General features: G+C 41.1%; 5 protein-coding genes across 5 annotated transcripts; all 5 read right to left on the bottom strand.

Moving 5' to 3' along the window:
- Positions 1-97: 97 nt before the first annotated feature.
- RB195_006613 (uncharacterized protein) lies at positions 98-349 on the bottom strand (the record flags this gene model as incomplete). The annotated part of the gene is made up of 1 exon (XM_064179797.1): positions 98-349. The coding sequence occupies one exon, from the start codon at positions 347-349 to the stop codon at positions 98-100; it is 252 nt and encodes an 83-aa protein (XP_064036726.1).
- RB195_006612 (uncharacterized protein) lies at positions 98-10,473 on the bottom strand (the record flags this gene model as incomplete). Its single annotated transcript, XM_064179796.1, has 3 exons — positions 98-389; positions 594-693; positions 10,377-10,473. 3 exons carry the CDS (start codon positions 10,471-10,473, stop codon positions 98-100), a joined length of 489 nt encoding a protein of 162 aa, XP_064036725.1.
- Positions 10,474-17,709: 7,236 nt separating this feature from the next.
- On the bottom strand, positions 17,710-18,369 carry RB195_006611 (uncharacterized protein; the record flags this gene model as incomplete). Its single annotated transcript, XM_013452280.2, has 1 exon — positions 17,710-18,369. One exon carries the CDS (start codon positions 18,367-18,369, stop codon positions 17,710-17,712), a length of 660 nt encoding a protein of 219 aa, XP_013307734.2.
- A 2,649-nt stretch (positions 18,370-21,018) lies between these two features.
- RB195_006610 (uncharacterized protein) lies at positions 21,019-21,276 on the bottom strand (the record flags this gene model as incomplete). The annotated part of the gene is made up of 1 exon (XM_064179794.1): positions 21,019-21,276. One exon carries the CDS (start codon positions 21,274-21,276, stop codon positions 21,019-21,021), a length of 258 nt encoding a protein of 85 aa, XP_064036724.1.
- A 974-nt stretch (positions 21,277-22,250) lies between these two features.
- RB195_006609 (uncharacterized protein) lies at positions 22,251-24,237 on the bottom strand (the record flags this gene model as incomplete). The annotated part of the gene is made up of 2 exons (XM_064179793.1): positions 22,251-22,356; positions 24,035-24,237. 2 exons carry the CDS (start codon positions 24,235-24,237, stop codon positions 22,251-22,253), a joined length of 309 nt encoding a protein of 102 aa, XP_064036723.1.
- Positions 24,238-24,547: the final 310 nt, after the last annotated feature.

Below are 24,547 nucleotides of genomic sequence, written 5' to 3'. Positions count from 1 at the left end.
CACGACCGCCGCTGGTGTACGCGATCAAATGCGATTTTCTTTTCCGATACTGCGTGTTAGCAATGATCAAGTCACTTGCAACAGCATACTCCAGGATTCACAACCCGTCGTCGTTGCGAGCTCCAAAACCGTATCCGCCATGACAACTGTCGAATCCGTCTTTAAGAGAACCGACATGTCCGTTGAAGTCTCCTCCAATTAGAAGTACTTCTTCGCCTTCCAGGGATTGGACGTATTGCTCCAGATCTTCCCAAAAGCACGCCTTCTCTTCTTCACTACAGCCCATCTGTGGCGCATAAGCAGATACGACTCGCAATTCCACTTCTCCTGTATCTACTTTTACAGCCATCAAGAGATCCGATAGTCGCTCCACCGCTGTGACGCTATTTCTAAAGGACTCATTCAATATGATACCAACGCCATTGCGATTTGATGTGCCGTGGTAGATGAGCTTTTAGCCATCGCCTAATTCCCTTGATTTGGAGCCCTTCCAGCGAGTCTCTTGTACACAACATATGTCAACACGGCGTTTTCTGAGACTATCGTTAAGTGTTGCCAAGCGCACTGGCTGTTGCTGGCGATGGCGGACTAACTTCTTTGGCCGGCTCCGTCCTCTAGCCGGTAGCCTTCGCATATTTGCCACATTGCCCGGGCGAGGGCAATGTGCGTCGCTTCTGGGGTACGCCCTAGCTTCTGAAGAACACATAGTAGACTTTAGCAGTATGACGCGACGGGGGTGTTGTCCTCGGTCGGCTTGTCGCACAAGCAAGCTATCAGCCTGGCACCGGAATCGTCGTGCTACCCCCTCACTTAGCTAGCCTGTAGCCTTGGCCCAAGGACCGAGCTACTAGCCGGACACCTTTGTGGCATGGTTGAACCTGCCGAGACGAAGTCTCGTCACCATAGCTGCCCGACGGCCTGGGCCACCGCTGCGCCGCTTTGAGGCGTGAGGTAGGATTTGCAGCAGAAATATTTACTATTATTCCTACGCAGAATATATGTATTCGGATCCAAAATGAGTAATAAAGACTAAATTTTAGAAAAAAAAAGATGAAGAATGGAGTGTCTGGCCTTACTCAATCCGCTTGGGATGCAACACCACTTTCAATTCAATTCAGAATAGTTTAAGATTTTATGGACGCGTAACTATTGCCTGTACAATGACTTGCGGGGTCTAGTCAGTGTGTCAAGTCGGTGCTTTTATCCTCCCAGACAAGGCTGGTACCAATTTATCGACCCCAGAGGGACGAAAGGCTTGGTGAGCAATAGGCCGGATTCGAACCTCCGATCGTGCAAGTAGAGGAACCTCTAACGGACTGCGCAACACCCAATTTCTTTCAGCGAAAAATGTTCTTCGAAATCTATTTTGTTTGCTGACTACAACAAAACTAAAGTAAGATACAGAATTTACCACATAAATAAAAAGTGTAAAGTAGGGTAAAAACGACATGAAGTCCAGTGCAGTTGCGTAACCGGCTGCGCTCGATGCGAAGCGGTTACGCAACTGCACCGTGGAGAAAGCGGTTGGAATCGAGCTGGGACCACTGCAAACTGTGGCGAGGAGTGGTGCTAGCAAGGTGCCTTCCTCGATCCTAACTACTACCTGTACCGCAGCGCTGCGAGCACAGCCGCTTACGCAACTGCTTCATGTCGTTTTCACCCGACTACAACGTGGTGTTCTCGGCAGTTCTTCCCGCTCCGTCGCGCAAGTCGGCTTTTTGTTGAGAGAAACAGGTTTCGTGAAGAAATCATACTATTCATTCCAGGACATCATTTCTGTGCTGCGCACTATTTATTTTGTTTTCAAGGAAGTCTGTGGAATAAGGCTTAAACAGAAGAAGTGTTCGCTGAATTTCTGCTGATCAAATACCAAGGATTAAACTGTGCAGAAATGCAGATTCCATAAGTAGGAGCTAATTATGTACCTGCATAGCACACGCAGTGATTCGTTGCTAGAAGCTCGTCGAATTAGTCGCCAGTCGTTGGCCTTCAAACTATCGTTGCCACGGTACGACTAAAATCGCAACAACAGTTCCGCTTTCGGCAATGACCATCACCAACCTCAAACTTGAGTAATTAAACTTTTTTTGTAAAATTAATATACATATAAACACACGTACAAGTATAATACGATCAACATCATGGGAGAGGAAGCAAGAATATTGGAATGAGATGGGAAATAAACTAAAATAGCCATTGAAGATTTAACGGAGCGAATTAAATAAACACAAGAAAGCGATGAAAGTGTGGTTTTCAAAGAGGTAGTATAAATGAACACGTCGGGTATTTATGCATTCATTTAACGACAAGTAACATTTGAAGCAGCTGCAGTGGCGATGACTGTCCAACTGTTTAGTTCTCTCCGTACTAAAGAAGATGTCCAGCTTTGGCTTCTGTGTGGAAGGTTGGGGAAGGAATCTGCATAATGACGCATAAATACTGAATGAAATAAATTTAATAGCGACAGAGATTGGCCATAATGCATGTTTCCTTTATTAGTGTTAATCAAGACATACAACACATACAAAAGTCTACGCATAACATATGCGATTGAGGCCCATTCCTTGATCTTCAATCTCCTAGTGGTGGTTAGCCGTTCATGGATAGAAAATTTGATGAGCTTACCCGCTTAAAGGCAACATACTTCGAATCTGACGTGGTGAGGAAAAGATGGAGTTGTGGATTGTGGATCCATGGTGGTTCCACTCATCTTTTCCTAATTGTCATGAAAAAAAACAGCAATTGAAAACGCTCTAGCTCCTACGAAGTACGTTGGAACATGTTTCCATAAACACGTTCCTCGTCCTCTGAGCAGCCTACTCATTGGTTTCACTTTTATAGGCTGGTAAGAAAACATCAGTGACCTTTGACTGCTCGCACTTGGATGCGGCGCGTGCAGAAAGAGTGCTTGAAGGGGGGGGGGCAACTGTAATCGTGGTCAAAAAGGCATCCCACAAGCCGTTTTTTTTTCGACTGCGATTGGGAAGAGGTGAGCGGAATCTCAACGGATTCCGAAATCTACAACCCCATCTCTGGCTTTTCCCGCGGATTAACTCACCACGTCGGATTCCTGGTATGCTGCCTTTAACGATCCCACACCCATTCGCCCACTGTCGAGCTAGTCCGTTCCTAGTTAAAGACATCACCTCACGAATCTGAGGTGGTACGGATTTCAGGTGGAGTATTCGTATACGGGATCGTAGATTATAGAGAGAAGGGTGATTCCGTCCATTTCTTCCTAACTGCCGTAAAAAACGGCCCGGGAGATACGGCTTCGAGCGTTCCGGCGCGCTACTTTCTACAACGAGTTCGATTGGAGCGCGCCAGCATCGTGCACGCGCCGCATCTTCCGGGCCATTTTTTACGGCAATTAGGAAGAAATGGACGGAATCACCTCCTTTCCATAATCTACTATACCGTATACGAATACTCCACCTGAAATCCGTACCATCTAAGATTCGTGTAAAATGTAAAAAGAAAAAATGTAAAAAAGCTGTGTCCCTTTCCGGAACACTAAAAGCCATGGACATCTTTTCGTTCCCATAAGCATTACATCATTCTTCACAAATGAAAAATCCCAACAAGTTTGATTCCAAATCTAGGGTTTATCCTTCGAAGGAAGAAGCGAATTTCTAGAAACTTCTAGAAACTGCCTAGAAATTCGCTACAAATTCAGATTTCATGACTTTTCACGACCGCTACTAGAGTCACGAACTAGAGTGAAGAAGAAGGAAAGGGCCGTTACTAAACACAAACAGTGATGTGTTTTCTTTGATAAATTCCTGCGAAAACCTCAAAAAACGTCTTAACAGCGATCATTAGCTGATCGATCCGCATCTAACATCGATCGATGCCAAAGTGCCAAAATTCGTCAACTGTGCCGTAATCTCGTACCCACGTCGTAAAATCTTATCATGAAATGGCTTGGAAAAAATCCGACCATACGGATCTTATTAGATAGTTGTATTGTCTTGGAGCAAGATCAACCGGTCAATTATTTCTGATCAATGCTTTCATTTGGAAATCAATCTGTTAGTTCTGCTCCTTTGTTACTATTAGACACAGCGCATCATCACCACACATGGGCCAATGTCTTTAGGTTACGCATTGTTTTCCGGAATAGCTCGTTGAATGGTAAATTTTGGGGTGTTTAGGAGGATAGATCCCGTTTTTCCTTGACCTTCCAGGCATTAAAGAAGCCGATGGCGCTTTTATTAACTCTGGCAGAGCAAAACCGAGTCTTCGTAATCCACATTCTGTTTCTCCAATCAAACTTTGAAATTGATTTTGCAGCAGAAGCAGAATAATCTGGAGGGAAAGTTAGTTCAAAAGTGATTTTTCCGCATCGTAAGTGACATTTTTTAACCAGCTTTCTTCTCCAGGTATTTCAGCTGGCATTGCTGAGAAAAGATTTTTGACACCTTTTTTCCTATTTTGCGGAAAGATGTCAAAAACCTACTATCAGAATTAATTATTTCTTTCAGGTTTAATGCTGATTGCTGTGCTAACTATGAGGATTTCATTGTGCCCTCAGAAAACCCGCTCAATAATTACATCAAATAGACTCGCGGCATGAAAGCTGAGTACGTTGTTTTTCAGTAAGCGGACCTGTTGACAGGATCGAGCTCCCAAATCCTTCCTTATCGTCGATATTCGTGTAGAAGCTGCTACAAGCCAATTAGATGACGCATGATATGTTCCGAGCGGATTTTGTGCAGCCACAAAGTCATATTGACATTAAAATCAAAGGTTGACCACCATTGCTAGGATACCAACATGCTGACTAAGAGCTTTTGAGTAATAACCAACTCTGAAAACAGGATTATCGCTGGAATCTCCGATGTGAGTAATGTGTGAAGTAAAATGGACTGTCATTCATTTAAGCGACTTCATATATGTTCAACCGGTTGAACGCAACGCTTCCTCTGCTTGACAGACAGACAGACAGACAGAATTGACACACATACAGACAGAGACGCAAACAAACCCACACACATTCCAGGTTCCTTTTAGGGTATCCACATTCGGTCAGAGCCGTATACTTAACATTTACATTTGCAACAATAGTGCAGTATTTGCCGTACCCAATACAGTTAACATATATCGTCTGCTGAAGCTTTCTAACCATCCGCTGAATGGAAATGGAATGGAATGGGAGGAAAGCGAAATTTTCATGATTTTTTTTAATAATTTATGACCATGAAACCCTTGAAGGCAAATAGTTCGATGAGAATGGTAAACTTGAGTGTTTTTCGAAACTCATTTAAGTATCATAACTTCTTCATTTTTCCATAAAAATAGGAGTCTACTTTGTAACAGTGAAATTCCATCCGTTTTCACTGACAAAAACGTCGTAAGAAAATTGAGTTGTTATTTGGAAAATGAATGCCGCCTCTGCGTGAATAAACGTGAATTTTCTAGATTGTCGCATAAGAATCACTTGACAAAGAGTAAGAAATCTAAAAAACTTAACTCTGAAATTGTGAAGTTTAGTAAGACTTATTCTTCCATCTGGTCAGAATCGGAAGCAGATCTTTCACTTCAGATCTTCCTGAATTATACTGCATGTGGTTGTTTTCTTTAAAAATACATAAGCAAATTCAATTACTTAATTTTCATGTTGCAACTAAAATTATTCCAAACTCTGGAACTTGCATTAACGGGAGCGCTTAACAGGAGCGTGAAGTACCTTTAAGCACGCTATAGTATTCCCCAATGGTCCTCGACACACGGAAAATTTGAAGGAGTAATCGAACGCAACTCTCCAAAAGTATCTGGGATCTGCTTTCTGCAGTGAAGTTCACAGATCCGAGCCACCATAGGAGTTCCTATCGAAAAAAGATTTGGGATAAAATTCAAGGTCTTAGTTAGATACACAACTCTTTTCTGGTTTTTCTTCTAGAGTTTTCTTATGTCAACACTCCACTGAGAGTTCTAAAACTTTAAAGGTTCCGATTTTTTATGCAAGAAATTTCTTCCAGAAACTTGTATTTGGCTATATATGACAATGTCAACTGCCAAATGTCAAAAATGGTGACAAAACCAGCCACAAATCGATCTAATTCAAGTTTAAAGTTAAAAAGAAAAAGAAAGTTACTTGATTTCAGTCTCTCTTTCCAAAATAATCGCCATTATTTTACGTTCTCTTGCACCAACATATTTGAAAGAGCAAATGCTCCCTCACTTTCGGTATGTCGTAATGAGAATGCCGTTCGCTGATCCTCCGCTTACGATAGTCATTCTCATGCAAAAATATTCATCTATTAATATCCATAACTGCACCGGCGGGTGTAGGGCAGGCGTTCCGTAGTGTCTGTACGACTGATCGATGGTTCGAAATCGCGTTCGTGCCGACCAAGTCTGCGGAGTCGATACATTGGCACTAGACTTGTCTGGGAGGATAAAAACACTGTCTTGGCAGATCGGATGGCCCTCACAAAGTCATTGTACTGGCCAGACACGCGTTCGTAAACCATTCAAAATTGAAGTGCACGTGGTGGCGCATGCAAAGCGGAAAGATTAGCGCCGGACAGCTTATCCTTTATCTCCCATATATACAACATTCAATGCTTTGAAAAATTATTCAATCGCAGACTGTTTTATTTTCGTAATAGGAGCAATGTGAATTATGTGGAAGCCTAACAATGGTCCTAAGAACACTGGTGATGAAGCACAAATGACTGCGCGGCACCGTACGGTCGCGGCGCCTCCACTACGGCTTCACATCTGCCTTTTGCCTTGCTGTACAGCTCCTCTTTGATGCACATCCCCTCCGTTGAATTCCTTCTTGTTCTACAGATACTGGCGCTGGATGTCACTTTGATGTTTTCTTCCGTAACTCATTGGTTCAGAGAGAAGTGATAAGAGATTTTATGGCGTGGAGAGACGATCAAATGAAACCTATTCGAAATTTAAGCACTTGCTGAGTCAGGAGATAGCACATGCGAGTTTCAAATTTCAAATTCCTTGGCAATTCCTTTGAAAACGACCGAACGCAACACATTTTTTAACTAATGGTTCTTTCCTTGAACATTAAGCTTTTCGCTGGATAGTCTACATTTGGAGTAGGAAAAACTGTTTGGATGTGGGGACGCTGAAACCACCTATAAGGTTGGACCAATGGCATTGAAGAGCGAGTTTTCTTATATTTTTTTAGAGAAGGGATTAAGTGCTATGAAGTCTTACGGAGGATTAAGAGCTATAAAGTCTTACGGAGGCTCTGTTCTTGTTAATGGCTATCTGCCGAAGATCCAGAGGTCACTGGACACCACCGACAGGTCGTGTTGCATGCCATTGCACTTTCGATTCGATTGCACTCTTGAGCTTGTAATGGAATTCAAACCAGTCAGCGTATGCAGTATCGCGTAATGCCCTCTCAAAAGGGCCAAAGCCGTTTTTTTCACAAACATTTGAATTTCCAGGGATGTCAGTAGAAGGAAAGGAAACTTCAAAACCAACCACAAGCGTAGCTACATGAAACCATGCCTAATAATTTCAAAAAGGGGGAGAAGGAAAGAGAACAAGAAAGTACGGTAAGGCACGACAACCGTTGTATATATTAGGTATACCGGAAAGTTCTGTCGCTCCTGCTACAACAACGTACAGCAACTTTCGACACGTAAGCACGTGCTTTTTTAAAGAATGTTCGGCTGTCTATCTTTATCGCCTAATGCATACTTACTGACGTAGCAAACTAAATAAAACAGTTGATTCACGTTAGTCTTAAATGTGAGGCGATAGTGTACCCATGACTACTGATGGAGTTCATTATTCTACTGTATTCTACACGAATTTCAACAAGGAAGAAATGCTACGGAAGCATGTAGAAATATATTGAAGCTTGTTGATAGTCGAATTTAAGCAACAGCCAAGATTGTTAACAAATTTATTACGGCTAACGTTTCGGCGTTGTCGCCTTCGTCAGAGCCTGGAAAGTAAGAACATTTGCAATATATCCTCTCAAATGCCTCAAATTCATCCATTTCTATTACAAAAAAAAAAACAACTAGTAGCGGTTGCACGTGATGTTAGCGGATATCCGCGTGGTGCTATCGATCCGCTGATTTTAACAAGGATCGACCCGCATATGACCCGTAGATCAAAACCCAAAGGTCTTGATACAGAGCTAGCATGTTGGTCACAAACTCTTCCTTTCTATTCATTTTTGCTTCATTTATCAAAACGCTTCTAAAGTTCTGCGTGCTATAATTTGGGTACGATAGCATTCTGACAGCTACAAAAATTAATTGTCCGGGAACCAGGGGAGTTGCTCCTTCGATTGTTTCATCCCCCTTAGATGTTCTTTAATGCAAATCCCTGTTTCGCCAATGTATTGGTCCCCACATGTTTTGCACGAAATTGGCTCTGAATACACAGAAACCATGATCCCCTTGCTAGCATATTACACAGTCTGGAGTGAGAGAAGCGGTCGTACATTCTGTTTCAAACTAGTTTTTTTGAGATTTTAGGTATTTCCACAACTCTTTCCCCCTTTTTTTTTTTTTTTTTTTTTTTTTTTTGTTGGGATAAATTTTTTTTTTTTTTTTCTCCCCTTTTTTTTTTTTTTTTTTTTCCCCAAAATTTTTTTCCTTTTTTTTTTATTTTTTTTTTTTTTTTTTTTTTTTTTTTTTTTTTTTTTTTTTTTTTTTTTTTTTTTTCCTTTTTTCTCCTTTTTTTTTTCTTTTTTTTTTTTTTTTTAATTTTTTTTTTAAAAATTTTTTTTTTTTTTTTAGGGGGGGGGGGAAAAAAAAAAAAAATTTTTTTTTTTTTTTTTTTTTTTAACATTTTTTTTTTTTTTTCCCAATTGTCTTTTTTTTCTACATGGAGGAGGGGACAATTTTTCTTTCTTTCTTTCAAAAAAGCTTTCAAAAATGAGCTTTCAAAACCAAACGGAAAGCTCATTTCGGAGAAATACAGTCAGCAACTGGATAATTTAAAGAGAGCAGTCCAAGGAAAGAGATCGGCGATATTCAATAAGAAGGACGTGATATTGCTTCATGGTAATGCCAGGGCACATGCAGCTTTGGGGACTCGTCAAAAAATTGCAGAACTGGGCTGTCACATCCACCTTATTCTCCGGACATAGCACTCTCCGACCATCACTTACATGTTTTTTCTTTACAGAATTTTTTAAACGACAAAAAAAAAATTAAAAACCAAGATGTCAAATAATCAATGGTTCCAGTTTTCGCATCAAAAGATGAAAAATTTTTCAAAATGGGATATACGAACAGCCCTCACACTGGCAACAGGTCATTAATAATAATAGCAATTATATAGTTCAATATGGTTAATTGACAGTAAGAAAATATTTGTACTTAGCTTCATTCCAAAAACGGGCCGAACTTTCCGGTAGACCTTACAATATAGAATCTAGTCACTTACTAGAGAATACTTGAATGAATTTTGAAGGAAAAATAAAAGAATTTTTCATTCACACTATATTTGTATGCTGGCACAGGTGTTAAGAAATACTGCAAAAGAATGGGGAAAAGACATGTGTGTGAATACTACCGGTAACAAAAGTAGTAGTGCTGCTGAGCAGACTAGAGTCGCATCATTAGCATACTGTATCCCTCCAAATTAACTTTTAGTCACGATGGATTTTGTCTCTTTCTTGATACATTCGGACTCGCAAGCTGAGGAAGGAAGGCTGTATTGAGAATTCTTAAGGATTTTCAGGTTTATTTTCTTGACGAGATCATGTCATTCGAAACACTGGACTTTCAAAGAACGTTGGGATAGTAATATGTCGTGTCGTGTCGTTATTTTTTTTATGAGCTGCACCCGAGGCTGTTAATTGATTCTGCTGGCTAACGGATCCGCTTCTGAGCCTGAAGTCCAATTCAATTCACAAACTAACCGACAAAATCTCCCTACAATTAAGCAAACGAACACCAAAGCTGCTTTTTTGATCACTAAGGTAGCGACTACACTGAATGCTCACCCTGAGTTGGAGAAGACTACCAGGGACCGCTGACCGATCCATCACGGGAGCGATTCGAACGTCTCATTCGGATGAGACGAACCATCCAAGATACGGGCGAGTTGTCGTGTTATCGAGAGACATTTGCCATGTAGTGTTTTACCCATTTTAGGATTTTTGGCTTGCATCTAAGGTGCCTCCAACGATTTTCGAGCAAACCTTTTAAATTCATGCACTATGATTTATATCCTGATTTCAAAATAGGCTCCGTCGTATTTTGGTGTTTTGTGGGCACCTAATGGTGTCCTTTTTCGTAGCCTATTCTTTCAATTCAAGTGCTCTTCGGTGCGAGCTTAAAGCGTTTGTGCCGTTTCACCAACATATTCGTCGCCACAGCTAGTGCAAGAAAGCAGGTAGATCGCACCAGATCTGAGGCAGACTACTGGTTTACCTGTGGTAGAACCAATATAGTTTGGTGTTGTGCACATGGCATTGTACAAGCGATTACGAACTGGCTGACGCTTCAAATTGTTCGGAGATGTTCCCATAGTCGAAACAAAGGTATTTAAGTTTGCTCCCTCAGACACTGCGTAATTGCAGTGCTCATTTCATCGGAGATGTAAGGAAAGCAGACATCTCATCCTTGGTGGGGGTTTCCAACTGTAGTGTTCGTATACTTTGGGATCGCTTTGTTTCAGACGTTCGAATTTCATAACCATTAGAATTAATTTCTCAAGCCAGAGTTAACGATTAATCCTTCTCAGGTCCAATAAAAACGGTTTTTGCCGTGCAGAACAAGTTCTTCATCCCAACTTTCGTCATTTGAAATAGATGAGCAAAGAGGAAGTGAACCAATATGTTTTTGTTGCTATGTTTGCAATACCACTTCGTTTGGTACCTTCTAGATGTCAACCTGAACGTTGAAAAAAGGAAGTCGATTGCTCTCTGGCTTCTCCCTAGGAAGTTTTATGCGTTCGAACTGTGTCTGTTCAACATCTCAAAGTCTTTTTTCTATCAGCGCTTGGGTGGGGCACATGACAGAGCAATCGTCAATGTAAAGAGAGTAGAACAAAGGACAGTATTTCACAACAGGTGACTCAAGTTTGGTTATAGAAGAAACAGGTAAGGTATGAGCCAATCTCTGCTTCATAGCTATACCTCTAAGTTCTGCAAAGGCGCATATAGAACACAAAAACACGACGCAGCCAATCTTGAAGTCAGGGTTCAAATCTTGGCGCACGAATCTAAAACGTTGCCTCAAAAATCGTAAAATGGGCAAAACACTACAAGGGCAAATGTCTCCCGATAACACGACAACTCTCACCGTATTCGGATGGCTCGTCTCATACGAATAAGACATTCGAATCACTTACTTCCATGATCGATCAGTCAGCAGTCCCTAGGCTTCTCCAATCCAAGGTGAGCATTCAGTGGTGTCGCTACTGCAGTAGTCGAAAAAACAAGCTTGGCGTTCATTTATTTAGTTGTGGAGAGATTCGGTCTGAAGAAGAGGATTTAGGGTTTAGACAGCTCACCAAAAATCAATTCGATCGTTCGATCGATCTTCACTCCGATCGTCACTGTTGCGTTGGCTCCATTCTGGTTCCATTCTTCAAAATAGTGGTCTAAAATATTAAGGTTTCTTAAGGAAAAGGACAATGTCCCAATTTTTAGAATCTAGCCGAAGCTTACAGTTGAAGTGGACGTACACGACTTTCAATCAAACCGAGGATAGTAACAAGGATTATGGAGTAGGCTACGACTTTTTATACAATCTTTTCGCTACTTATTACCATTGGCCCAACCTAATATTATCTCTTTCACGTACTAATTTAGCGCGCAAAGAAAATCTCGCAACTCCACCCGGTTTCCCGTTTTCGCCTACGTTTCAGGCATTGCATTTGCCGGAACGTCCTCTCAACGTGTTCGAGGTTCTTTTATGTGTTCGTTGTGTTCTTAGGAGTGTTATTACGGGTAATATATGAGAAATCACAGGTTTAATGGGGCGTTTAAATGCCGCGAGGAACGTCCGGTGCAGTATTTGCAATGAAAGGACCCGAGATTCGTTTTTGGGAATTTTTGGAAATCTCGATGGAACGCGAGCACTATAGTGCATGAGTTTGGAGAGAAAATGCACATAATGTTCAGTTAAATTAAAATTATTGGATTTATGGATAAATTCTCCGTTTGATTTGTCCGCTAGTTGGGTACTGGGTAGACCGGATATTATTGATAAAGGATCACGATACCCTCTTGGAGTTGTATCGCTTGGATAAGTACATTATTTCGTCAATCAAGTGAAGACAAGGCGCAGTGGTAGTTGGAGGGCACCAGTCCGACTTTTCCAATTTTTTTTGTTTGATTTTTGAGCCTTCCTGGACTACTGAGATTATTCCACACACTTGAAACGAATGTGGCATTTCAGCATGTACACTAAACCGCCGAACGGTTTATGAAAAGATCTAAATCAACCAAAACCGCTTCTCTTGACAAAATTGAAATGAAATTAAAAATTGAAATTAAGGATTTGTTTCACAAAAACTGTGTCCACATTAAAATTTTACAATATACATTCGTGTTCTGCATTTGAAATTACCTCGAAAGATGCCTTACCGATCTTAATAGCGAGTCTACCTATTGTCCTCCCCTCCCTTCCCCTGAAAACTGAAAAAAGTAAGCGGGAATCGTAGTGAACTAAAGCATAAAAAAGTGGAAAGGAGAGCCACAAAAGGGGACAAAAGCGGAGATTAATTGTTATAATTATCAAGAAATTTCAACTGAAATTCATGACGGAAGGTACCGAGTAGGGAAGAGTTTTTTTTCATTCAAATTTCATTAATATTCATTTCTTCTTTGGGAAAGTATCAAGAGACTTTTAATGCAAATTGAAAATGTATATTCAAAACCGTTAACGCTCAGAATATGCCGATTACAATACAATCCGATCCTTAAGAAATGAATCCAGTTCTGATTATTGTAAGTATGAAACATGCGTGAGAAGTTCTTGTAAGCAATTTAAATTTTGAATTCTAAATTAAATATATGATATGTTCAAGTCGAACACCTCACGATTTATGCCACTGGCTATCGCCGAAGTTCTAGAATGTTCTATAAAGCGTTCGAAGATTAGAAACGAAAACGAACATTATAAAAGCAATTCAGGAGCAAGAAACGTGAATGATAAGCGACCACACATAATGCCGAGGATATATTGCATATGTATAGTCGGTGAAGTGTAAAGAGTGCATAAGTGGAACCATTTGTTCGTATTTTCAACCCATGATCTACGTCATCAAAAATGATGTCGCCAAATCTACGACGTTACGATGAAATGATCGTCCGATGTGAGCTTTTCGATCTTCTTTGCTTATCATTGTTTCTGCAAGTTGACAAAGGGTTCAGGCGAATAGACTGGAGCATCTCACTTCGAAGAAATTCTCAGAACTTTACAAATATCTACATGTGCTCGATTAAGAACGAATTCGAGTCATGGGATTAGTGAATGCCATTACGGTTAGATCTCTTAAATGTCTTAACTGCAGTTGAGTTGGAAAACTGCGGTATGTGGTGTATTTGCAAAACCATTGTATCGGTTTGGAAACGGCCGCACTTGATAAGGTTAAAAAACCCACAGAGGGGTACGGTGGAGTATTCGTACACGGGATAGTAGATTATGGAGAGGGAGGTGATTCCGTCCTTTTCTTCCTAATTGCCGTAAAAAATGGCCCGGAAGATACGGCTTCGGGCGTTCTGGCACACTATTTTCTACCAGGAGTTCGACTGTAGCGCGCCAGCCTTGTGACCTTGTGAATCTTCCGGACCGTTTTTTTTTACGGCAATTAGGAAGAAATAGACGGAATCACCCTCCTCTTTATAATCTACTATCCCTTATAAGAATACTCCACCTGAAATCTGCACCAGCTCAGATTCGTGGGGTGATGCCTTTAACAGAGTTGGTGATTGAGTGTCGGCACTTGCACTACACCGGTGAGTGGAGCTAGCTTGGGTCCCACCTCGATCCCAACCACTCGCTTCGAGCCTCAGCTCGTTTCGACCCTTCTCCATTTTACTCAGCTAGTGACTCAATCAGATATCACTATTTTTTGGCTCAGCTATAGCTCCTCTCATTCATGAAGAGGCAAAAAAAAAGAACCGCTGTACTATGTAGAATGGTATGCAGGTTACTTAGTAAAGGACTTATAATTCTCCTGATCAGTTACCTTCCAACAACGGTATTCTAAATAATGATCAAGCTTTTGTCCAGAATTCAGTCGTAATTCTGGACAAAGGCTCCATTACTATTTTTATTTGAAAAAGAAACCTCACTGATTAATCTCTGTAACTGCTACTACTACAGCATGCTATCTACTACAATTCATAACTGATTGATAGTAAAAAAGAGTAAAGTAAGATGTAAGTAAGATAAATAGCACACTTAACTCTGCAATGTCAAGATTCAGAGATGCCCGAACATGGATCACTTCACTGGAACTAGGACCAGACTTCTTTGCAACTTACTTAACTGATTGATAAGTTGGTAAAAATCAATGAACTAGTTCTGGTAATTGCTATTATTACTGCTTTATTTACTTCAAGGATTCAACACGCAAAAATTGTAGAACCAAATTGTGTAGCCTGTCTCAGGTTAGGCTGCTCCTGCTTCTCGAGAAGTGGAAATCTCTTTGGTGGTATCGATCAATAAATAGATAATCCCTATCTTTTTGTACGAGGACACAACAACACTGATAATGCTGACGGGTGGGTTTATGATAATGATATGATTTTAAACTACGTTTGCAGCAGTTTGCATAATCACCGACATTGGCGACTGTCGGCACTGGCAGTAGCCATCGTCGATGTTAAGCAGTGAAGTGCAACAGTAGTCGTTATGATATTCCAAATCAAAAAAAAAGAGAGGGAAAAAAGTGAAACGATTGAACTGCTCACAATCGATATCTATAAATAGCAAGGTAAAGTAATTGGCAACGAAATGGACTGTGACGGCAATTTTAATTAACACAAAGTTCTTGTTGAATACGGTCATCGATCGCTGACCGTACTTCTTTCAATGGATAGTACAACAGTGGTGGAGTTATTAGTGAAAAAAAATTATCTTCAACTGTTTAGGGACCTCCTGAGTTTGGCTATTATTATTGGATGCTCTTGATCTAATTTGCAGTGTATTTTGCCCTTAATTAGGCACAAAGTGAACTTGAAGAGAATGAACATTTCCTAGTTGCAGCTTGTTTTCGTACATTCAGACAACCTAGTGGCCATTTCCAAGGGTAAATAGTGAAAGTGGAATTAAAGTGTATCCAGTTTTATCCAGATTTCCAACGGGAGAACTTCGGAAACGTTTTTAGAAACGTAGTAAATAAATAAATAATTGAAATATGGCAGCATCCAATAATACTAGGAGTTCTACCAAGAGTTCGACTGGAGCGCGCCAGCCTTGTGACCTTGTGAATCTTCCGGACCGTTTTTTTACGGCAATTAGGAAGAAATAGAAGGAGGTTGGAAGTTTTTGGAAGAGGGAGGTTATGGTGGAAGTTGCATTTTTGCACTGATGCTTTTTCAGGTGGATGAGCAAGACACATCCACTAGAGTTTCCCAAACAAATATAGAAAACCTACTTCCTGTCTTGTGAAGTCAATCTCAGTTAACTTACTCTTGAACCTCTCATCTTATTTTTTATGATATTTCTCCTTATCTGAGTGGTCGTATGTGTTGTATTCGACTATCGAGACAATAAATCCGGATTTTTTTATTTCTCATTTTATTTTCTTCCAAAACTTCTTTTCTTCATGACCTGCTCGTTTATTTCAGAAGAACCTTTGCTAAGTCATCTAATGATGTACCCTACTGTAATTTTCTGTACGTCGACTTGAGTTTGCTATTTTCTAATATAACATTGATTACAGTAATCAGTAAAGCAGCCATCAGCACTGCGTTCACGTGAAGTGAAGTTAAACTGCACAGCGGTGCTGTAGTGGACGATTTTCCGCCGCTTAATGGAGCACTTAGCTCTCGTGGAATTCAAAGCGGATATAAATTGCTCAGACTCACACGTTTTTCACTCGTTGTCACCCTGGAGAATTCCATTAGTTTTGCTCGTTAGCATTTAATGCGCTGTTTTATAAGTACACATTATGACTTCTCGGATGTGCAGTACTTTCTTCACACTGTTTTTCTCTTTTTGCTCTTCCCCATCAGTAAAATTTTGAGAAAATTTCCTCACGAAAATTTTGTTCTAATGTTTTTGTTGTGAAATGAAAAAAAAAATTAATTTGAACGAAATTTCCCCGTAAAACAAAAACTGACATTTGGTGAATTTGTATGGAAATTTCGAAGTGTTTTACAGAAATTGATGAAAATCCACTAATATGGAAGGGTGCTAGTTTAACTCCAGAAGTATTGAGCACATTCAACTTCGTATGGATTTTAGGGCTTGAAAGAGTGGACAAAGATCAACGAGTTGAATAAAGAATTTGCAAAAAAAAAAACTGGAACCGTACACTTTGAAGAGATCTACTTAAAGTTTCACTAGTGCTCTTCATTTTTGTTGAAATTTGGTCCCACGGTTTTACGATGAAAACTTCTAATTGAACGAGCTTGCGCGTATTCGAAAATTCCTGAACAATTTAGAGAAAAAACAGACATCATTTACAGATTCAAATAACTCTTCAACAAAGTCTACTCGACCTTATTTTTTCCAAGAAAAAATAACTGTTAAAGTAAGGAGCAAATAAATTCTGCAGGATTATGTTGTGAAGTTCGTTTTCAAAATCCTCCCTCTTCGCGTTTTTAGGAAGAAAAACAAGGATAAAACGAGCATTTCGTGAGATTTATTGATGGATGATATTTGAAATAATTGCCTGAATAAATACTGCTCAGCTATCGATTTTTGATTGTATCCATATTTATCTGAAGGTTTAAGGAGTGGAACAAATGAGAAGGTTATAGAGTGGGGAACCTAGTCTTTTTTCAAAAAAATTTCAGAACTACTTAGAGAGCTTCTGGCACTGGATGCAGTCATTTTGCAACTCCCAGGAGCGCTCCCATTGCCTCCTATGATTGTGAGACAAAAGATGTCAGATGTTATTAAAGGGTCCAATGTGATGAAAAACGATGAGGACGATGTGGGAACATAGCGCGAGCAGCTAATTGCCGTATGCTGCGTGTCCTCTGCAAATTCTAGACCGTGCAGCCAGGTTTATAAAAAAAACGTTTCGTTACGCTACTCTCTCACACAAACACACACAATGGAATTAAATCGAGGAAAACTTGTTCTAACATCATCAGAACTACGCTTTGTCTCAAAATGTCCCTCACCTCCCAAGGAACTTCTTGTTACTCTCTAGATAGCCACTTTGAAATTACATTTGCTGGCTTTCAGAGAATTCTCTGCATGCACCTGTTGGGAAGTATCAGCTGCTATATCCTCGATTAATATAGATCCTAGATTCCAAGCACGAAAACAGAGCTCCACCTACAGCCAACACAATCCGGCCTTCTCGCGCCTCGTAATGGAAAAAACAAGTCCTCATCCATATGTGGTCTAGCATTAGATCCACTCGACCCGCAGCCGTCACCAAGGCCCGGCTGACTGTCCACACTTCCCCGTTCAGCAGGGAAAATGTAGAATTGATCAGCTCTATGACGAACGCACTCTGTCACTCACTCGTCCGTAATAATCGTCTCCAAACCTGGTCCTCCCGGCCCGCATAATCAATCTGCACTCGTTAATTCATCGCTGTAATCGGACGTTTACGGGTCGTGTCGACTCATTGAACGGATAAGATCAGGTCGTGGAAATCAGGGACGGTGGTCCCTGGAGGTGGATTGCATGTGTGCGCGAAATTGCAGTCCACGGGCTGCCACGTAGGGTAATCGGATAGGCAGGTGTGAGGTGGTGGCGGCGGTGAGTGTGCCGGGTGGCCGAGGAGAGCAGCGATGTGTTCGTCCGTCCATTCATTCGTAGTGCTGGTGTCACAATGGCACATTGCGTATGCATCGAAGCATTGATCTCCTCTCCCGTCCTGCTCCGACCACGCCCCTTTCCTCGCCTCGGACGATGAATTCTCGAAAAAGCTGCTGCTGCGAACATGGCGCCGGCGCTCTCGTCGTCCTGCTGAATCAGCGCCGTTTCCTTCTCGCGACGCGATTCCCGTCCCATTTCTTACGTTTCGCTGATGTTTGTTGGTTGAAGGAGCTTCTGAAAAGTTCTCCTTCTTCACATCCGTCACCGCACATACCTTGCGCTCCTCTTGACACCACTTTTCTGGATTCGTTCTTATTGTCCGGCTGTGCACTTTAACGTCTCGTCGCTCCTCATTTCGGTGACTGAAAGGCAATTTACTGCTTTTTCTTCCCTTCACTGCATCCTCGTCCTCCGTCTCGCCTATTAACATAGTTAATTTGTTTGCTTGCTTTCCAACGTTCATTCGCACGAGTTTTTCACGAGAAAATTTTACGTTCCGTTGTAATCATTCGTTTCCTTCTCGTTACACTTGTTCTACCAAAAACACATCTGAAACACCACTTCTGCTGCAAGTTTTTGCACGTTTAAAATTACCATCTCAATTTATTCCAATTTCTTCGCTTCTGCCACGTGTGCGTTGTACTAAACGCTCTTTGAAAGCACTTCTGAACTGGTTTTTATTTGTCGTTTTATAGAACTTTTGCTAAATGTTGCCAAGTGAAATGAGTAGGTTGATTTTATGTGTGTTTAGTGTACATCGAGAGTTTTACCGAGTCATTTTGGGTGATTCACTTTCTGTGCATTGAATTTGAGTCCAGAACCGACCCTTCCTATTTCCTTGTTTTTATGCAGTTATCGCACAAAATGCATTCGTGACTCTTAACCGAGTCGATATGTTAGTAAACCTACCGAGAATCTTGTAGTTCTAAGAAGTTCTTTCAAGGCGCAATCTGTTACACTCTAATAATCCTAGTAAATAGCGATGTGACAAAGCCGTGACAGCTGTGGATCTGCTCCCGAAAGACGGATTATCCGAGAGATGTCCTCATTGTGTTGCTAATGAATAATTTTCTTTGCTGACGTTCAATCACTGAAGAGATTTTTTCCTTGAAGTGGCCTTGAGCACGAAATTTGAGAAAATAACATTAGCACAAGGAGAAATTATCTCGTAAAATGATTAACTTGGTGTAATTTACCAATTTGTTTTTCTCTGGAAAAAGCAACTCTTCCGTTTCCGAGTGCTAGTTGCGACCCGTGCGAATTCATTCCTGGAGGCTCGCCTCGCCCATGGCTGTTTGCCCTTTTCAGCTGGCGGTGAAGTCATGAACTGGCTCTGCCGCATGTTCGGCTTTCTGCGATATGTTTTGTGAAGTCAACACTGATGGCGTGGCTTCCCGCTTGGAACTCCTCCTTGCAACCGTCCTCCGCTGCCACTGCCTTTTCCGCACGCCGCACCCTCTAATCTGTGTCGGAAAATCCTCGAAATGGTCATTTATAATGTTCGGGAGCAGAGATTGCGATCTGCGCTGATCTCTGTGCATCTACATATGCGATCGCACCCGCGCCAACCACTCACAACATCGCGATTCCACGCCCGCATAGTTTCAATTTCTGCATATCCGTTCGAGTTTTCTCCTTCGTACTTGCTCGGTGGAACTTCTCTCGCGCGAAACTCGAATCGCTTCCATAATTGAGGGTCGACGGTGTTCAGAGTGGGCTGTGCTAGTCGCTAGGGGCAACCAGATCCATCAGCGTTATTACTACTTTTCTTGTTTACTTATTTCCTCCAAATGCCAAACGCTCCAAATGCCAAATGCAAGTGAATTCTTGTAGGTATCCTGGAAGAATAAACTTCACATTTTACTAACCGAAAATTGCCTTGTTTTTCCCGAGTGGCATTGCTACGCTACATTCGCTACACCACTACTAAGAACAACTATACATGGAGATTGCGAAGTGAAGTGACCGCACATAATCGTCGTATTCTTTCGTGTATTCGGAGAGCAACTAACTCTCTGTTCCCTCTATTTCTTTCCATTCGCTATACTGCCAGATTTTCTAGGATTTATTCTTGGAACCTTCTCTGATCAAAGAAATTCTCCACTGCTTCATAATTTCCGGATAAGTTCTTTTTCTGCGCGGAAACTCGCTACAAATAACCTTAAAAAATATATTTTGTAGCCAGATAAGCGCAGTTACATCTGAAGAAAATCATGTAAAAGTAAAGATACGAAGCTCTTAGAGTGGAGTTTCAAAAAGCTAAAAGTAACTTGCGTTCACCATGGGACCTAATCATTATTCTAATTGAATTACCTTCCACACTAATCTCTTCACTTTCGTGAAATCCTTCCACGACACACAGGAATCGATATTCTTTTTTTTTGAATTCATGTCTATTGTATCCAAAAGAAGTCTTTTTTCGACAAAGAGCAGTGAAATCTCTTTTTTTCGTTCGCTTTTCGGTCACATCTTAAGAAATTGAGATCTAGTATTCACTATCATACTCCCACATGTGAAATGCACGGAAGAATCCATGCCTTTCTGTGCTCATAGTACGAGAGCGGAGAATGGACCTAATTTCCGACAACATTTCCATTTAGCTCTGAACGACCAAAATATTATGCTAAATATCCCAAATGACTGTACTATTGCTCTATTTTGGGTATATTCACAAATTACTCTGCCTGGATACGTCACTTTTTTGATTTTAATTTTAATTTTATAATTTTATAATTTTTTTTATAATTTTAATTAATTTTAATTTTGTAATTTTAGGACATATAGTTATTTATAATTAAAAGGCAGCGAACTGTAAAAATGAACGGATGATGGCTGCTGGCTGGCTGCAGGTCATGTGAGGTCAGCGTACATGTGACAGCTGGATGGGCTGCAGCCACCTTGACTCTACGTACACAGTGACTTTTTTTTACAAAGTGATGTTATTTAAGTGGTATTTGTTTATGTAGCGGTAGTATTGCACTAAGTTTATTTATTTAGCAATATTGTACAAACAAATGGCTCCGGCTCATTGTTGCCCGTGCGTGTAGTTGTCATGTACTGGTAATCGATCGCCGCGTTTCGGGGATTGCGTCAATGCTGTATGGGTTGCCTTTTATGGCCGATGTTTATGCGAGGATTGACTGAGAGGCGGCGGCGAGCCTCTTTGTGAGGAGCCGAGGCTCCATGACTCGTTCTTTGTGATTTGATTCCTTAACGAACGAATTTTATGTGGTGTCCATCCATGTGCTGCGCATCGTTTCGCTTGGAAAAGTACGGCATTCATCTTCGCCTCCCTCTCCGGACTTCTATCGGCACTCGCTGTCGTTTGCTTCGCTTCCAGACGATCATTCGCTGAATCGAGACGGACCATCGCGAACTGCAGCAATGTGATGGCTACGGTCCTCACTCCATCCTATCCGCTGCGCTCCACCGCACCACCTCGAGCGCAACCGCCTACGGAATTGCACCGTGTCGTTTTGACCCTACCATGCAATCATAGTCACACCTAAACACAGAACTTGCGAACATGAATATTCGATGTTCATTCGTATAATTTACCAGCATTCATGTGCAGAGACTGCAAGATTGATCTACCTTTGCTTACGTATCGTGAAGATATTCAGTAAATATTCTACGAACACAGGTCTCGGATTTCCTACTGGTTCCTTTCTCCCTTTTTTTTCTGGTTTTCCTTGTTTATTTAGGTGTCATTCAAGGATTTCGATTTCGGCTTCGGATTCTGTTTGATCCAGATCTAGAGGAATTTCGTTGGTGTTTTGGTTAGCAGCATGTAACGCTCTATTAATATCACTATCACCGATCCTTTCCATTTCAGGATGAAACGGAACAGAGGTTATGTGAAAGTGCCTATATCCAATTTTGTTCTTCTGCCTTGATTTTTCCCTTTCTTTATTTCATTAAGAGGGATTTGTAAAAGCTTATGGTCTAGTCACAGAAAGTGCACAGCACAGCAATTTTTTTTATTTATTTTTATTTGTTGTTGATTATGCGAATGTTTTACTCGGTCTTTGGATTTAAAAATGCACTCAATATTTATACACCGATGACGAGAAGTATCCTTTGGCCTTTCTGTCCATGCAAACAGAATTTCTTACGTTGTATGATGATACGACATAGGTTTTTGACTGCAAGTTCGTTTTCCGGACAATATCGATGTAGACAACCATAATTCCCATAATATCTGTCTAATTATGCCCATCAATCGTTCCGTTCCTATCCTAATCTTCTCTTTTCCCGGACCTCGTTTTGCGCGGCTAAGCTTCATAGCCAGTCTAAACGAATTTCTATTGGCGGTGCCTCTTTCAAGCTTGACAATCGGAATATTTATTGTCCAGAAGTCGTACCCGAGTCGAGCAGAATACGCTGCAGTTTCGATGCAAGCCCAGCAGCAAATCGGCGGCCTCCTTCTGGAGGGAGATTAGTCGTTTTTCTGGAAGTAATTGTCCACGACATCCGCCCAAAAAAAGAGGTCCCTTCTCCTTTGCTCTCGAATGTGCACAAGTTGGCTCCGGCGGCGGTACTCATGCTGCTGCTGCCAGATGGATTTGCTCCCGAAAGGGAGTGCAGATCGATTAATGGAGCACATATGTCGCCTCTCAACTCGTCGGACTCGTCGATATCGAGTGTTGATCCTTACTGGATGAAGGCGAGGGTCCGGAGCAATTAAGCCAAATGTAACGAGGAATATGGAAAGTGTGAATAATTGGCAACGTATAATCGCGTTAGTTTTCTTCGCACGAAACGTATCTCTACTTTTCCGACGAATAAAATGTGAGCGAAAATGTGAGCGTAGAGGGATGATTGGTCTTGAAAAGAAAAACGACGACTTCGTGACGCGTTGCAGATGGAGAAGGATCCGGAAATCGCTATCATGTTTGTTATATCCAACATTTTCTGAAGAGGAGATGTTTTTCAGCGGTAATAACAGCAGGTCTTAGTGGATGAAGTAGGGTTCCTCTTAAAAAAGGGGTCTAAACATATTAGGTAAGTGCTGAGATCCAACGAATCGTTTGTTTTTATCAATTCTTTTTTTCTTTCGCTTGCAACACTCTCCGCCAAGAATATGTGGATTTGATTAAGGATGAGCTGTGAGAATATTATTTAAATTTTGGGTCCAGCAGCGCGCCTTTGAGTCACTTATTTGTAGTTCAAATGTGCGAACAGGAACACTTCTCTTCTTTGCTAATTTTTTTTCCTTCAAGCAACGAAGTAAAATCCGTCCATGACGTAAAATGTTTCTTCCAGAAGTTTGGATTCTGTTCCACATTACATCCATGTTACAGGCTCTGTAGCACAGTAATACCTTACATCAGTCTTACAGTGCTGCAGAGTCAGTAGCATTCACGAACAGATAACGATAAAACGGGTTGACAAAGTGATTATCATGGTTGCAGACTCAAAGTGGAAAAAATGAGCGAGGATCAAGAACTGAATTGGTTTTGTTTATTTGTTACGTTTGGAATTCAGGAATCATAGCAGTGCACGATGACAATCCTTTTGGCAAATTTCCAAATTATGAGATTAACGTTGGAAAATCTCCAGGACATTCTTCATCTGAAAAATCAAAGGATACTAGAAGATAGCATTCACACGTTCATCGTTCATCATTCATCGCTGTCTGGTAGATGAAATAAGAAATATGAATGAGTAGTAGATGAACGAGAACTTTTCCTGCATTTTTGAATTTCTTCTCAAAACTTGATAGATTTAACGCCCTCAAATTTTATATAATTAAATCCAGGTTGCCTTGTACCAGTCTTCTTTGAAGGGAGTCTACGTCAAGTAAACAGTAAGGTTTCTACAAATAAAAAAGAAGTCGAAGGAAATTAGGGAACGGATTAAAGCCAAAGGTGTCAGTACGAGGAGGGAAACCGCGTCGTCATATCTGATGAGGGCTGTTTATGTGTACCTTTACATCGGCTTCTTTCAATAGAAACGGCTTCGTTTGAATACGTTTTTCTGTCTGTTTGCCGTCGTTCGAAGCTCGTTTACGATCAGACCGCTTAGCAAGTTACGAGTCTTCCGAATACGTTCTTTTGCCGTTTACGGGGCTGGCTATACACGTTTCACCAACATCAGGAGGACGCCTTCGTCCGTTGCTCCCTTACCCTTTCGGCTGCGCTCGTCCAGGCCGTTCCCATCGGTCGAAGAGGTCGGTGCATGAGGTCGTCTGTGCATGTTTTGCGGCTTGGAAATATTCACGGAAAAACGAGACGGCTAATTGGCATCGCTCGCCGAGCACATCTGTGTCTGCTCGATGTGTCTTCTTTGCACAACCACACCAGTCGCCAAGGCTATTCTGTCCGTTCATTCATGAACTTTCCCAGATGAACTTTGCACCTCATTTTTTACGAGGATTCTTTCCTCCTTTGAAACTTTTTCTTTGATGAACTCAGGAACATTTTTGTGTTGACCGTCACCGTGTTCAGCCTCTTCTCCTTCTTCTTCTTCTCTATCTTTAAAACCCTTTATTTTCCACTTATTCTTACTGTAGATGATTTTAATAGCAGATTGGAGTAGTGAAGTAATTTTGAACGCTGGATTATGACGAAGAATATATAGTTTCTTGGAAAACGACTTAGGAAAGCTCCATTATAATCTTACCACTATAAGAATACGAA

Source organism: Necator americanus, chromosome I (assembly GCF_031761385.1).
Source record: "Necator americanus strain Aroian chromosome I, whole genome shotgun sequence".
Taxonomy (NCBI): domain Eukaryota; kingdom Metazoa; phylum Nematoda; class Chromadorea; order Rhabditida; family Ancylostomatidae; genus Necator; species Necator americanus.
Note: the sequence above shows the minus strand (reverse complement) of the source record. Positions and strands in the feature narration are given on the sequence as shown.